The sequence below is a fragment of the Candidozyma haemuli genome (assembly GCF_002926055.2).
Source record: "Candidozyma haemuli strain B11899 chromosome Unknown B_2014730914, whole genome shotgun sequence".
Taxonomy (NCBI): Eukaryota; Fungi; Ascomycota; class Pichiomycetes; order Serinales; family Metschnikowiaceae; genus Candidozyma; species Candidozyma haemuli.
This window is the reverse complement of record NW_020289902.1, coordinates 1,451,008-1,466,222: the sequence shown is the minus strand read 5'-3', so window position 1 is coordinate 1,466,222 and position 15,215 is coordinate 1,451,008. Positions and strand designations below refer to the sequence as shown.

At 47.0% G+C, this 15,215-nt stretch overlaps 4 protein-coding genes across 4 annotated transcripts; all 4 read right to left on the bottom strand. All coding sequences in view use genetic code 12, as the record gives it.

The window, feature by feature from the left end:
- Window positions 1-173: 173 nt before the first annotated feature.
- On the bottom strand, window positions 174-1,532 carry CXQ85_001464 (uncharacterized protein; the record flags this gene model as incomplete). The annotated part of the gene is made up of 1 exon (XM_025485173.1): window positions 174-1,532. One exon carries the CDS (start codon window positions 1,530-1,532, stop codon window positions 174-176), a length of 1,359 nt encoding a protein of 452 aa, XP_025340104.1.
- A 131-nt stretch (window positions 1,533-1,663) lies between these two features.
- CTN3 (carnitine O-acetyltransferase) lies at window positions 1,664-4,255 on the bottom strand (the record flags this gene model as incomplete). The annotated part of the gene is made up of 1 exon (XM_025485172.1): window positions 1,664-4,255. One exon carries the CDS (start codon window positions 4,253-4,255, stop codon window positions 1,664-1,666), a length of 2,592 nt encoding a protein of 863 aa, XP_025340103.1.
- Window positions 4,256-7,784: 3,529 nt separating this feature from the next.
- Window positions 7,785-8,951, bottom strand: CXQ85_001462 (C2H2-type zinc finger protein; the record flags this gene model as incomplete). The annotated part of the gene is made up of 1 exon (XM_025485171.1): window positions 7,785-8,951. The coding sequence occupies one exon, from the start codon at window positions 8,949-8,951 to the stop codon at window positions 7,785-7,787; it is 1,167 nt and encodes a 388-aa protein (XP_025340102.1).
- Window positions 8,952-12,122: 3,171 nt separating this feature from the next.
- On the bottom strand, window positions 12,123-13,754 carry CXQ85_001461 (uncharacterized protein; the record flags this gene model as incomplete). Its single annotated transcript, XM_025485170.1, has 1 exon — window positions 12,123-13,754. The coding sequence occupies one exon, from the start codon at window positions 13,752-13,754 to the stop codon at window positions 12,123-12,125; it is 1,632 nt and encodes a 543-aa protein (XP_025340101.1).
- Between the last annotated feature and the right edge of the window lie 1,461 nt (window positions 13,755-15,215).

The window sequence follows — 15,215 nt, the reverse complement described above, 5'->3', positions numbered from 1 at the left end:
ATAGGCAACAATAGGAAGAAGTTGTCAGTGAAGCGTCAACGGCTGTGTGGATGCATTGGCAGCAGAACCCGCCAGTAACTATGAACAAGTAGCGACAAAGAAGCAGAAACGTCGTTTGAAGCTGTTTAATGGGGTTGGAAACCCTTTTTTATGTTTTGAACGTGAATGACTCCCTAAATGTCCTCTGGCCACCATTCAGGGACGTGGGCGGTGGCGTCTAACTCCTTGGAAACGCCAGGAACCAGAACCTTGAGACGGTTATCTTTCTTGAGCTTATCGAGGTTAACCAATGCAAAACCCATTTTTCCACGTACAGAAAGGAGTTTCCCGATTTTGCTCTTTCTGGGAGCTCTTCCTGAACTGCCAAACGGCGAAGCAGACTTTCCAGAGTCCCCAAACGGCGAAGCAGCTTTCTTGGAATCACCAAACGGCGAGGCAGCTTTCTTGGAATCACCAAATGGCGAGGCAGCTTTCTTTGGAGCTTCTTCTTCAACCGCAGGTTCAAGCGAAACCTCTGTAACGTCAGCATCCCCTAATTTAGCCAAATCACCTTCATCTCCCGTGAACGAAAGAGGCACAACCCGTTTCCTGATCACTCCTCCATTATACGTTCTAATGGTGAGTTCCTGGCCCACGTAACATCCCTTTTCAAGACTCAAGCCGTTGATATAGTCCAAATTACACTCAAACGGCAAAAGAGACATGCCAGCAGGCGCATCAGATGTCTCAAAAAGACCGTTCACGTACCTTCTATCGGTGATGGAATGCGGCAGCACTTCCTTAACGTCAAAAAGCGCCTTAAACGACTCAGAAAAGATCTCTGCCGGGTCCGTGGCCTCCTCGGTCGTAAGGATCTTAAGTCCAAAGTTCGGAATCCGGTTATCTATAGCGAATCCAGCCACATTGGGTGCAAACTTCTTATTGAAGATCAATTCCTCTTCAACCACCTTATTGGCATTTTCCAACGCTCCCTCTGGGTCTCCTGTCGTCAAGTAATTCATCTGGAACTCCTCAAGCCACTCCTCAAACTCGGGCGTCTCGTTATAGTAGTAATACGAAAACACACTCTTCACAGGCTCTATCTTCACTCTAGCACTGAGCTTATGGATCCGGAGAAGCGACTGGAGCGCCGAGGCGTACTTCGGATCGACTTCTACCAAAAAATTAGGCTCCTTAATCGTCTCCCTGAACGCTTCGGTAAGTGTATGGTACGGATTGGCATACACAAAACAGTCATTGACCACTCTGCCCTTGGAATTGAGAAACATCGACGAAACACCGTCTCTTCTTACAAAAATATTGAACTCGGGGTCGTAAATGTCCTCATGCATGAGTCCCCAGTTCTTCTGCGGGTCTATAACCTCCTGGAGCTCCAAATGTCTGTTTTCGTTGTCGCTGATGGTATGTTGCTTTTTCTTGACCACGTTGGGCAAAAGCCTGGTTGTGATGAGTCCATTGAGGAACTTGGAGGCATCTATGCCTTTGATTTGGAGCACGGCCCGGGGGATCCGGGCGATTCCGTTCCACGACATGATAAGGGTTTTGGTGGGGGGAGTGCTTAGTCAGAGTCAGAAAGTGAGGTGTATCTACTGTGTACAGGAATATCAACACTTTACTGGGGTTTTTATACCTATATTCAATAAATAGTCTTGGTTTGTTTGGGTTAGAATTTTGACGACATTGTCACTTCACGCCCGATCTGGTTCTTTTTCTTTGACTGCTGTTGTGGCGTTTGTTGGGGCCACTCGTGTTGCGTAATCACCTCGTCAAGACTTGGCGACAGCACGTCTGGCTGCAAACGGTCTCTGATTTGGTCGTTCAACGACATCTTCTGCTTGAGATCAGGCTGCTGGGGAAGCAGGAACCCTTGCAGTTTGCCCATTCCGTATAAATTGCCGCTGGAATGGACTCTGGAGCCCGTTTTGGATGTCATGCTGGAAGTGTTACTACTCAAGAAAGACTCATCTCTTGTGATCTCATCTCTCCTGATATCCACCTCGCCAACGTCAAAGTACCCGTAACCACCAAGGTAATTAAACTCGTCGTCCTTGTTATCGTCCGAATTGCTGCCGGATTCATGTGGAACAGGCGGAATCTCTCTCTTGGGGCTCTCAGGCAACTTGAACAGCGCCGTGGAGTCAAGACGAAGATCAATGGGGTGTCTGGTCAGGTACAACTCCTTGTTGACATTCTTCAACTCCTTTTCGATTCTGAGACGCTTGAGCTCGTACTTTCTTGTTTCGGAATCGGCCATTTCTTCCAAGAGATCGGCCTCTCCGCGAAGAATGTTCTTTACTTCCTTCATCACCGACCGGAATGTGCTGAGGAAACGTTCGGTTTGCCTGAACTTTGACGATACTGTAACCACCACCTTGTCTTTGTGAATAATGTAGCCAATGCCGAACCCTTGCTCAATGGCTGGAGAGATACCGAAAAGATGCAATGCTGGGTTTCCACAGTTACTGATTAAAAGCTCAGCACCGGTGAGTCTTTCGATCGACTCGTTCGATAAGAATGGGATGTACTCGTTGGCCATGACTTCCACCGGCGGAATAGGCTCCAATCCTTGAATATTCTTGTTGATCAGGTTTAAGCTGTCAACGGCACTTGGCTTCTTTAAAACCTGTAATAAGGCGCCAATGTGACGCTCAAAACCTTGTCCAAGCATCGCGTCACGGTACTGCTTTGTGTGCTGGGCAGCACAGGCCTTGAAGGAGGTCCACTTCTTGGTGTTGTCCGCAGAAGTAATAAATAATTTGGCGAGATTGTTGATCAGGTCGTTCTGGACAGCCACCAACTCGGTTCTGGCGTCACGGAACTTTCTGGTAGTAATAGGTTCCAATGTGTTGGCCACTCGTCCATATAAAGCGTAATGGGCAGCCTGGAACCCAATTTGTAAGAACGAGTCAGGCAGCAATCCTGATTTGCTTAGAAGGTGAGTATCAAGCTTCATGGTTAAACTCTTGTACTCGTGCTGGTTGAGAAGATCCGCAAGTCTTGTTTCGGAAAGGTGGATCAAGTGTTGGAGCTCTGGCGTCATGGTAAAACGAAGCTCCCTCGAATCAGGCTTCAAATCGCTATCTTTGCCAGAAACAAACTGCACGTTTTCGTCAAACAAGGTGTTCTCAGCGCCGTTGATGTTTCTGGCGAGCTTCAAAATCGAATCCGTATAAATATCACTGATAAACCTCAAAATGGCCGTACTGTCCATCAGCGACGACTCCCACACAACGCCTGCGACTGCGTTGGAAGTCACCACCATCTGGAGTTTATCGTACCATCTGGAAGTACAAGAACCGACCTGGATGTTGGTTCCTTCGTATAATCTGGACGTTCCGTGGGAGATCACCTGGGTCTTTTCTTGGTCTGTCTTGGGAGCACTGCTTGTATCCAAAACCACCACGAAAAGAGCGTTATCCACGGCTTCGAGGTACTTTGAGTTTGTCTTTTTCAACTCAACCCTGGCTGATTTCCAGTACCCATATGTTTGCGTAGTAATAGCACCAATACCGTTATTCACAGCGGTGATCTGGTCAACCTGCGACGACTGATTGATGATTTCTTGCACTATAGGCGCCAATTCAGCGTCGTTGAACCAGATCTGGTGCTTAGGGTTCTTGTTCACATCTTCACAGGGCGTAAGCACCTCCAATGTATAGTACTGGTTGTTGCAAATAAATAAAACATGGCGGGAGTCGTTGAAATGCTTATATTTGGCAATTGTGATGTGGTGGTACTCTTGCAGTTCGTCTGGCACACGGGTCGTACCGAACAAGTTCATATAGCACTTCATTGTAAGGGGAGAGCCCAGTTTAGGCGTCATATCCGGCTTCAACGTGCCATTCCTCAAACTGACAATAAACTTCAACGTAGAATTCACCAAAGACGCCGTTCTCTGGGCCTGATTTGGCGGGTTGATCGTCTGGGCATACGGATCCTCCTCAAGCACCAAAAACGGGTTCCGAGGAAGAATATCACCCTTCAAGTCGCCATAAATGCCTGGATAACTTTCGCCATTGACGGCGTTCAAGTAGCACGTGACGGCCGGGTTCTTCGACGCCGCCTCCAAGTGTTTCTGGATCAACAGAACCGTTCTGTTGTTGATTAACTGCGTGGCTTCATTGAGCACTTCGGAGTATTCCTCGGCAGAAAGAAGCGGTTTCAACGCTGCCAAAATCTGGTTGGTGGATTGTGCCAACGTCGGCACGGGGAGGCGGGGAAGCTCTTCTTCATACTGAAAAAGGGAGTATTTCATTATGGGAAAAACTGGGGAAGTGGGAGAGGAAAAGTGGGAAAATGGGAGGGTTTATATACCCCAGAAAAATGGGTTTTAAATTGTGGGGGTGGTTAGGGTGGGGCGCGTATATGCAGGACCATATAAATATTAATTACGGTCCAGCGGTCCCATCAACTCTGAAAGAGTTGGAAAAAAGAAGATTCTAGTGGTTTCAAACATTTTACGAACAACTGTTCACTTGGATTTGCCAAAAACGTGGCTGGCGTGGCGGTTCTGGTGGGTGCAAAAAATGGGCATCTCGGAGTGCGGCCAATGGAAGGTCCGTATTTAGTCAGATAGAGGAAGTGATGGAAGTGAGGGTTTTGGAGGGAAAGGGGGATGAGGAGGTTGTTTAGGCGGTGAAAAGTAACGGGGAGGTCTTTTTTTGGGAGTTTTTAGGTGGATTTGGGCGAAAGTGGTGGACCTGTAGTAACTGAATTTGGGCATATATTGGGGGAAGAAGGAAGAGGAAGGAAGTTACTTAGGTTGGTTCTGGTTGAGTTGGGGATATTTAGATTGGCTAGTATTGGTGGGTGGACGTATTTTTCACTGGTTTTGGAGGCTTTCTTTAAAGAATGATTATGCTTTTGTGTTCTGATTAGGGTTTCAGGAAGAGGTTGCTACGCGATAAGCTTAAAGGCAGTGTGGATTGGATGTACGGTGAAAGTTAATGGGGGTTGGATAATGCAAGGTGGGCTAGAGAATGACGGAGAATTGGAGGCTGATGGAGGGAGGGCTGGGAAGGGAGTAAGGGAATGTGGGATGCCAGAGAAAGGAAGGAAGGAGGTAGGGAGGGAGGAAGGGAGGAAGGGAGGATGGAGGATGGAGTTTATGTTCCTAATGCAAAAAGGGCATTTTGGGGGTGGTATTATGGGTTAGTGGGGGTTTAGAGGGCATTTGGGGAGGTTTGGTGGAGGTAAATGGTGAGACAGACAAGGAATGAGTTACCAGGCAATACTTGATATATCCATTACATGGTAGATAATATCAACGCTTCAGAATAAGTGATATGGGTGCTTAAAATTGATGAACTTCTACTGGGCTTTTCTTAAGTAGTTTTGAAGTCCTTGAAGGGTATGTTCAGTAGTATAGCTAAGTAGTGGTATAGCTGAGTAAGAGAGGTAGTCAGCATATGCACCAGAAAAAGGACAGTACATGGATCCTTGCATTTCTTAATTAATGCAAATGTAGTATTCTATTTTTGTTTTCTCCTTTTCACCATCATGATGCCTCTGGATAAGCCAGAGGACGAGTAGTGCACCAGAGTTCAAGGCTTAGACCAATAGAATGCCACAATGCCAGCAGATTACTTTGGCTTAAGATATACGTGTCTTTGGCGTTTGGAGGCATTTCCATTAGAGTTTTGAAATGGTGGTGAAAGTGGCAGGGCAGGATGTTTGATGGATTGAAACCAGGAGGATGTCAAAGAGGACCAATCAAATGAGTCAATAGGGAATATCTGAACAGGAGATGGAATTTAAGGGGCCCATTTGGGTCCTAGAAGTCCACGAGTTATTCATTTTGCCAGTTTCAAGGGAATCTTGTTCATGGAAATGGAGCACCTGATGAGATAATGATACATGAAGCACCTTCACAAGGTCTATCTGTCACTGGTGAAAGAAAAAAGGCAAAAGGGAAATGTGACGCTTTTTAATAACCTGCTAACAGCTACGAGTGACTTTCCAGTCTTGTTTCTTGCCATTCTATCCGTTCTTTATTGCATAGTTGATACTATAAGTGGACTACTTCTCCAGACACAAAGTCACCAAAACTCCACCCCTCCAGTCACTTCCACCCAATCTTCTCCAAGCATTTAAGAGCTTATTGAGATAAAAAATGGCCTCATCTTTAACTAAAGATACCCCTTCAGAGGCAACTCAATGCAGATTGATGTACTGCCTTTGCACTTCCACAGCCTTCAACCAACTCGATCTACCAAAGAAATTGTCACTAAAAACGACAGAACGTCCTTTCAAGAATCCAAAAGAACAACCAGCTTCCAAGAAGTCACTTATTTTCTTACCTTCCCAAACACCACAAACCTTCCTTCTACAGTCCACCACAGCCACAACCCTCCAACCAACCCCTGCCTTTCAAAATACCCATCCAACCAAACCTTGACTTTCCAGTAACCCTCCACCCTTCAAATCTCCTTATTACATCATATCAACCAAACCTGTTGGGGCTTTTCATGTACTGTTTCCTGGAGCCTTGAACCAACCACCAAAAAGAAAAAATAAGGCCAAAACGGCCCAGAAAATTAAGGGAAGTACAGAAATTAGCATAAATAATTAAGCCATGCTTTTAGCCATGGGAAAAATGCAAAGAAACCCGGTTTATTCGTTGACTTCATGGTAAATGGTCTAAATATTACTGTTTTCTTCACCAGAACATGCTCCAGAGACGCCCAAATTTCCAGAAAAAAATGACAAGTAATGCCAGCTGCAATGAAACTATTGAACTACCAAAACAACGTAAAATGTCCTTTTTATGACTTTGGGAGGGCCTTGGGAGGCCCTCTGAAACCCTTTTGAAGTTGTCTGGTGTACAGGTTTCCCACATGATTCACCAAATGAGGCTCAGCCCCAGCCTCTGTCAACATCGAGGCTTTCTGAGAACCTGGTAGGACACATGAAAGAGACAGATACGGTGAGTGGAAGGGGGTGAAGAGCTGCGGCGGCTGATACCCTTTTGGGACATTTACATGTCCATACTTAACGCCCAACGTTACCAAATAATATTTAGCATGACGCTTCTACTCTTTGAAAAAAATAAATGACATCCTTGTGATTCATGTATCGGCCAAGAATGCCGCAGAAAGGGGAAAAGTAGGCTTGCGCCTTAGTGCGCCTGCATACAGCCCAGGAACCAATGAGAATGGACGTTGCAAAAGACAATGCCGCGCGGATAATAAGATCGCCGGTGCGTCAATAAGATGAAGGTCTCGCTTGTTACGTCAATAGGGTCGCTGACGTGGGGGGGCCTCGAGAGGCACGGGTCGGCAAGTAGCAACTTAAACTGGTATAGTTAGTTTTAGGAGGCGGCTATCTCAACGCCGCAGGGGGTAACCGTAGATGCACCAGCTCTTTTATTTTTTATGGTGAGATCCAATTTGGGTTTTGTTGTGATTCTTTTTTTTTTCTTTGTATTTGGACTGCACATAGTCCTGGAACAATACCACATGCGGCGCGGCATTTCAACTTGTCGCAAATACAAGGCTTATATCCCGTCAAAGATAGGAAAAAAAAAAAAAAGAAGTATAGACGAAGATAATCAAAAGAAAACCAATCGTATATGGCGATATTTGCTAGCCTGGCAAGTAGTTTCGTTTGTTTTTTGCTTTTTGTTTCTTTAATATACACCCAAAAAAAAAAGTCCCAGTGCAGCCAGGTAAAAATAAAGCATGTTCATTCCTTTCTTTTATTTTGTTTTGGTTCAATTTCTCTCTTGCTGCCTGCTGCCAAGTAGTAAAAGAACCACCAACGTCTTTTTTAGCCGCTCAAACTATCTATTGTGGGCGGAGTGGCGGAAGCGCTATAGAGTGCTGGAAGTACAGCGGGTGTTCGGCTTGCAAACGACCCAGTTCCACCTCCTTCGCCTCGTCCATCAACGGCTTGATACAAAGCCAGCCGGTTTCCGTACGGAAATGACGAGCCAATGCATCCAGACGTGCAAACGTTTTGCCACAGCCCCACTTTGTCGTTCCATCTTTGAGGAAGCCTTCACACTTGAAGTTCTTCACTCCTTGATGAAGATGTTCATGACGTTTGCGGTCATGGGAACGTGCAAACGACTTGGGACACATCAGACATTTATAAGGACGTTCCGTAGAATGTGTCTTCATGTGCAGCTTAAGGTTATAAGGCTTGGGGAAGGTCTTACCACATGTCTGGCACGTATGCTTTGCCTGTCCGTTTTCGGCCCCAACCATCTTATAATCCGACCTGCGGCGTCTTCTGCTAGCTGGGGATACCGTGTAACTCACTAGGGAATTGTAATTGATGCCTGTTCCAGGCACCTTAAGCAGCTCATCACTATCTCTTCTCTGTGCCTCTCCACTCATCAGACTCGGGCTAAGTGGGTATCCGTGTCCTGGCGACAGAACAGGACCAGCTCCTTGTGCTCCATTGGCAAGCGGCAGGTAACGAGAAGTCATCACCGGCTGCACTAGTATAGCATTTTGAGGCTGTGGCTGTTGCTGGTAGTTCTGCTGGTACCCCTGAGGCACCGGCTGAGCCATGCCCAGAAGGTTCATTTGTGGCACTGGCACCAGCAACAGGAACGCTGGCGGTGAGAGCTTTGGGTCTTGTGACGAAGGAGTGTCTAGCTGTTGAGAAGGAGGCTGGGGAGTGCCTGACGTGTGGATTTGAGGTAAAGCCATGGGTCTGCTTTGGCGGTGCTGTTGTTGTTGCAGCAGGGGCTGCTGCAGCTGGTTTTGTTGACCCTGGTTCTGTTGATTTTGCTGGTTTTGAATCTGGTAATAGTCCACCAACTGTGACATTCTTTGAGGCATCTGCTGGGGCATTTGCTGGTTATACTGGTAGTTGGAGGACCCTGGAAGAGTACTCAGACTAGGGAGTTGCTGGAACTGGGAATTGTCCACGACAGAGGGGCCCATTTGTTGGAACGGCCTGGCCATCAGGTAATCTTGCTGGAAGTATACGGGATAGGACATGTGTCCGGGGGAAAAAAAAATATAAGGAAGGCTAAAAGAAAAAAGAAGGATTTGGACTTATTGGGGGGGAAAATCCTACTTATATATATAGTCGACGTAAGCGACACTTTTTATGGGAGGAGGACATGCACGTCAAAATAGAGGTGAGGCATGTATGGGGCTGCACGGAGTGTATGGGAGGGTGCTACCTGCATACGCAGGACGACCCAGGCCATTGTGGTTTCGGCATTTGCATGGTGGCCCACGACGGCTAAATACATTGAGCCAGGGGCACTGAAGGCGGCTTAGCCAAGGCTGTGCTGGCGGCGCGCAGGTCCTGGGACTGCATGCGGGGCCTATGCCACTGTGTTATTCCTGCAGACAGCCAGGGGAGGAGCCCTTTTCTGTCCTGCCCCAACCTATCAACCACTTATTTACTTTCGTGATATGATAATAAAACGGCAGAGGTGCGAAAATTAACAGCGTCATTGACAGATCCAGGCAGGAAAAGTAGGCAGGCAAGGCAAGGTAAGGCAAGGCCGGGTGAGCCTTTGTTTGCTGTAGGTGAGGTGTATGCAGGTAGGACCTCTCAAAAAAAGCGAATGAAGATCTCACACGAAGTTCGATGTAGGTGAACAAAAACAACTCCAAACTTCTAGCAATGCCTAATGTTCCTGGTGGAAAGCAACCCTCCACAACGTCCACCTACCCGTCGCCACTCCAGAACTGCCAGGTCTACGTAACTGCAAGATGGTCCAGTGCAGCAATGTTCCCCTGACGTACCTGCAGTACGCGTCTCCCCTGCAGCACCTGCTTCCAGTGACTTTTTTTTTTTTTTTTTTTTTTTTATTCCCACGTATTTTGCATCCAAAGTAGGCTGCGTGGGAAACGCCCGTGTCGACGTAATCAACAGAAATTCTATTTCAATAGACCTACTGTTAGTTGCCCCCCCACCCCACCACACAGCCTCGAAATTATCTGTGATCCTCTACACGGCTGATTGCCCCCGGATTTGAGAAAAAAAAACGAAGATCTTTCATGTCGACTAACACCCTTACCCTCGGAAATGTGTCCAGTTCCGGGGCCAAAAAAAAAAAAAAAAAAGAAACAGAAATCCCCAATCAACTTACCCCTCCCCCACCATCCTTGGGGCTCCAGTGACCAATATTCATATATCACATCCTATTAATCAATACCACCTCCATCTATATGTCCGGAATGGGGCGCAGAAAACACGACCGTTTCCATCCCAGAAGCCTCGGGCTACACATAGGAGAATGCCTGTCTATCAGTACCCATCTTGTATGCAACTTATACAGAAGAAGAATCTGTGAAAAGTCCATATATCCACCTCTGATTTGCTGGCGCCAATATGTAGGTATATAAAACAGGCATAAACCTGCCAGGACCAAGGCTGTGACCTTCTGAGGCGGCTGGGGCTGCCCACAGCCTTGCCAGGAACGGGAATCGGGAAGGTTCCCTAGCGTTTAGGGGCATTCTAGCGTGTAGAATGTAGGGTTTTCCCGGAACAGGCAGAAGCGGGAAGAGGCTGAACGAGAGGCATTTCAGGGGAACCCGCTTGTTTAAAAACAAGGCTGTGGCCGAGAAGAGAAGGTGTCTCTGACGTTGAGATACCTCTAGGAATGTCTTTTTGATATCTCTTTGAACTCTGTTATTTCCCTTTTGGCTTCATTCTTTTTTTATGCTTTTTTATGCTTTTTTTTTGGGTTTAATCCTGCTTGGGCAATATCTGCCTGGCCGTTCTGACTTGATGTCTGGTCGCCTAAGTTGCATGTTCCGAGGATACAAAAGCGTAGACTGCCTTTTGGGGGATGTCATTTTTTTGTTTGTGAAAAGCGTCACACGGCGAGTGGAATGCCAGGAGATTGCTGCTTTTGGCTGGTTTAGTGTGGTTGTTGAAGAGCATATCAAAATATGGAATATCAAGAACCCTCATTTTAGTCTCCCAGCGCAATCCCTAAACTGGCCTGCTCCTCTGTATCAGACCAGAATGGCTGTCGAGCTGCTTAAATGGTTATCTTGCTGTCAAGGGAGGGACGAAGTCGTGGAGAGTTGCCTCCAGATGGTCCAAAGAGATCCCTGTTTGAGGTATCTTAAGACTCTTAGACATCTCTTAAACACCTCTTGATAGAATGTCTCTCAAACAACTCTCTCAATTGGATCTCTCAATTATCTCTTCATCGCCAACAGTTCGCTTCGCTCACTGTTGGCTTTTCTCGTCAAGGCGTCACCGGGTATACCGCTGATACTCTAAGCCGCTCCAGCCTTCGCTAGTTCCCTGGAGTAATATAAATCAACATACTCCCAGTCACCTCAACATTCACTTCATCCCTTTGTACAACCTTTTAAGTTCCAACAATAGCAATTGTACTGGCACTTTACGGTGCTCCCAGGTATTGTCTTTACGAAGGAAAGTCGATATCCACACCAATGGAGTTCCGAATCCGGCTAGAACTCTCCCACCGTCGTCTAAGGTGACTGAACAGACAAAGAAAACTCGACACTGGCGGTCTATTGTCTCTTTACCATCCACTTGACACAGCAATCTTGGCGACTTCCGAGGTTACGGCAATGTGTTGATGTGTCGATTTCTTGGGAGTGCTCCGCCAAGTGTTCGCTAGCATTCAACGATCTTCCATTGTTTCTACATCTCTACAGCGTGAAACACCTCAACGTTTTTTCTTTAAACCGTCTTATTTTCAGCTGTTTCCCAAGAGATACCGTCAGATCAAAGAGTCACCGTACCACCATCCCCTTTAGAGGGATCCGTTTCGGAGCCCCGCTCGCTTCCATTCTTGACGACCGTCAGCCTCGTAACTCCCAAACAGGGCTTTCACGCTGACTGCAATTTGCAACATATCTCGAAGTTAACAACAATGTCCCATGCAATAAGCAGATTTGGTGACGCATCAAGTGTAACGGGGACCAGGAATGTGACCGTAGAGGTTAACATAACCGGGATTCTCTTTCTCCAACAATAGCCTCGGGATACCTAAACAGGAACAGCTTAAAAAAAATGTCAGCAAGTCAGTCACTAGCAAGCAAACAGCAGAAGAGGAAGACGAAGAGGAGCACTACCACTTTTCTCTTGAATTGCCCGTCTGCCCAACACTTGCAAGTAGGAACTGCCAGCTTATTTTTTTCTTTTTCTTTTCTATCCAGACTTTGAGTCTAGCCCCAGGTGATGATACTGCCACTGGCCATCCAGTCAAGCTCAAACTCTGGGGAATCGTAACCGTACCTCTTGGCCATAGGCAAAAGGTGCTGCTCACCTGAAAAGTCTTCCACGTACTCCACAGTATTGGTTTCTTTAGCTCCTTCGTCGTCCTTCTTCAACACGTTAGGAACGCTTCTTGGCAAGTAGTTAATGAAGAAGTCGTACAAGACAGAGCTGGGGACCGTGTCAGGCAAGTCCTGGGAGGTGACGTAAATTCTGTCGAGGTTTGGATCACGCTTGTAAGCCACAAGCACAGCAGCACTGATCAAGAGCTCCAAGTCCTGTAAGTTGAAGCCACCCAAGTCGTTGAGGGCGGTAAAAGAGGATCTTCTTCTACCCAGTCTATCTTCTTTTGCTTCAACTGGCATGCCGAATGGATCCACCTTCAACTCTCCCAGACTGATGATAAACGTCTTACCGTCCATGATCAGCGACCACAAGATATAGTAGCTCTTCTGCTGCAATTCGTTGGTCAACACAGCACCCTTGATCCTGGCGTAGTCAAGGTCGCCGCTCTTCTTCTTTGTTCTGGGCTCGTCTGCAGCATGATGCTTGCGGACGTTGGACACATCGGGCTGCAAGAAGAATTTAGGCAAAGTAAGGTTTTGCATAGACGATTTCTTACGGAGGCCGGGATCTTTTGGAGCGTTGGGATCGATCTGAGCAGCACTCATTTGTTCAGCAACAGAAGAAAGCTCATTTTGTGAACCCAACAATTTCGTCAGAGAAAGAGCCGTTTGCACGTTGGTAAGCGACGACAGCGACCTGCGCCCGCCAGACAATTCCGAATGGAAAAGAGTCTTGTTCAAGTCGGTCAACAAGTCCAACTCACGCAGCTGCAAGATCAGCGCAATCAAGTTCTCATCTAAAGGCTTCGAGCCGTCCAACAACGTAAGTTTCTTGCCTGGAACGTGCTCAGAAACACCGCTGCCCTGGTCAAGAAGCTTTTGCACGAGACTGGCAGCCTCGCTGTCCAAAACAGATCTAGGAATGATATATCCATCAGCAACATACGGCTTAAACCCAAACTGACTGTACGCCGACTTGATCGCCGAGTACAAGTACCAAAAGTACTTCTTTCCAAGGTAATACTTCGCCAATTGAGGGTCTACGCGGCCCGTCAGGTCCGTCACCATATCTCTAAAGCTGCCCTTCTTATCACTCAGCTTATCGAGCTCCTTCTTCAAGATCTCCTCCTCAGTGACGTCAATTGCCTTCTTCACAAGCTTCCCCATCAACCCCAAGCCCCTGAACTTGGCCAAAGTAAACACATAACTCAATCTAAGGCCTGTGGCTGGGTTCACTCCAAAAGCAGCTGGATCTGGCACTCCAATACCGCCAGTACCCGAATCCTTATAAAACCCTTTATGCTGGGTCACCACACATACACAAGCGATTTCTCCTTCCTTGGACTCCAAATAGAACGCCTTGGCAGCTCTGCCCTTCAAAATGGCGTCCACAAGAAGCTTTGTCTGAAACTCAGCAAACGCTTCTGGGTCTGGCTGGCCCCATTCGGAGCCGCACACGGCGAAAACTTGGTGGAGGATTTTCGGTTCGACGGTTGTTTTGAATCTGAAATCACTCATATTGGAAAGGCGGTTGGTGTTGATTCAGAAGTTGATAACTGGTGATTAGTAGGATTAGGTGGTTTTTGTGGAGAGCAATAATCGCATTTGGGGTGTTGTGTGCAGGTGGTGACGTATTCCACCGAAGAAGCGAAATGGTGGTAGAAAGAGGGTAAGGGGAGGTTGGATTGGGGATTTATGGGATTCGTTGTGTTCGGAAAAATGGGTGGAGTATGGTGGTGTGGTTTGTTTTGGGGTGTTTTGGCGTTTTGGGCGTTTTGGCGGGGCCTTTATACGACCCTCGCTTACACTGGAATGGTTGCAAAATGCGGCGGCTGAGGCTCGCCAACCGATTACGTGAACCTTATTTGTCTTATCGGAGAGAGGAAAGATATTTTGGGAATTGGTGAGTAAATTAGGGAGATAGCTTGAGAGAAGAGCTACACAAAGAACTAGTTTCGGCTCAATTTGGACGAGAATTGGTTGAGTTATGGTGGATTTTGTGTTTAAGATAGGAGACTCTCCAGATCTGTAGATGTTCCACCACCTCTTGGTTTCCAGACATTCAAATTCAGCCAAAATCCGTTTATCCACGTAATTCCATAGCCTTTGTCTCCTCCCATCCTAGTTTCTCGTTTTCCTACTCTCTAGAACGTACATTATCTCTTTTCACCTCACCTGACCAGATATCCACCAACACCAACATACATCCAGCCCAGTACCCACTGGTCCTCGACAAAACACAATCCCATCCACTTGTCTCGAATCCATCCACAATGCCCAGCCCCCGTCTTCTCTCCCTTTGTCCACATCTCTTTGTCTTATCTCTATGTATTCCTCGGTTATGAACCCACAGAGGCTCCACTGGGGCTGTGACCGTGACACTTAGACGTGGATAGGCGTTCTGGAAGCCTTTTGGACGTTTGTAGCACTGTTTAGGAGGCAGAGTGGTGGCTGTTGCTTGTTTGAGCCGGTTATGGAAGGTGTTGAGGTTGAGGCTGGAGTTGGTGGAGGGAAGGGAAGGGAAGTAAAGGAAGGGAAGAGAAGTAAGGGGCAGTGGATGGTGGTAGGCGGTGTTGGTCTGGACGGGTTCGATGGATTGGGGTTCTTTTGGTTGTGGGTGGAAGTAAGGGAGGTGGAGGGCGGAGTTGGTTGTGGTAGATTTACTAAATGAGAACTATAAGTGATATACCAGCTGAACTTAGGTCAAGAAATGCCAATAGAGATTGAATGTCGATTTCCCTTTTTTATTTGATATCTTAAATTAGTGAAAGACAGAAGTTAGGCATCTGCTGGACCCTGGAGTCCAGTCTTAGACCATGACAGTCACTTAAGAACCCATACAAGTATCCCACTCCAGAGCTGTCCAAGGCAATTCCTAGACCTGTCAATCGCTTAGTCCGATTCGATTTCAATTCACTAATTGGAGCCGTGCAATTCTTAAACAAACCCAGGCCATTCCAATGAACCACATTCATTGCC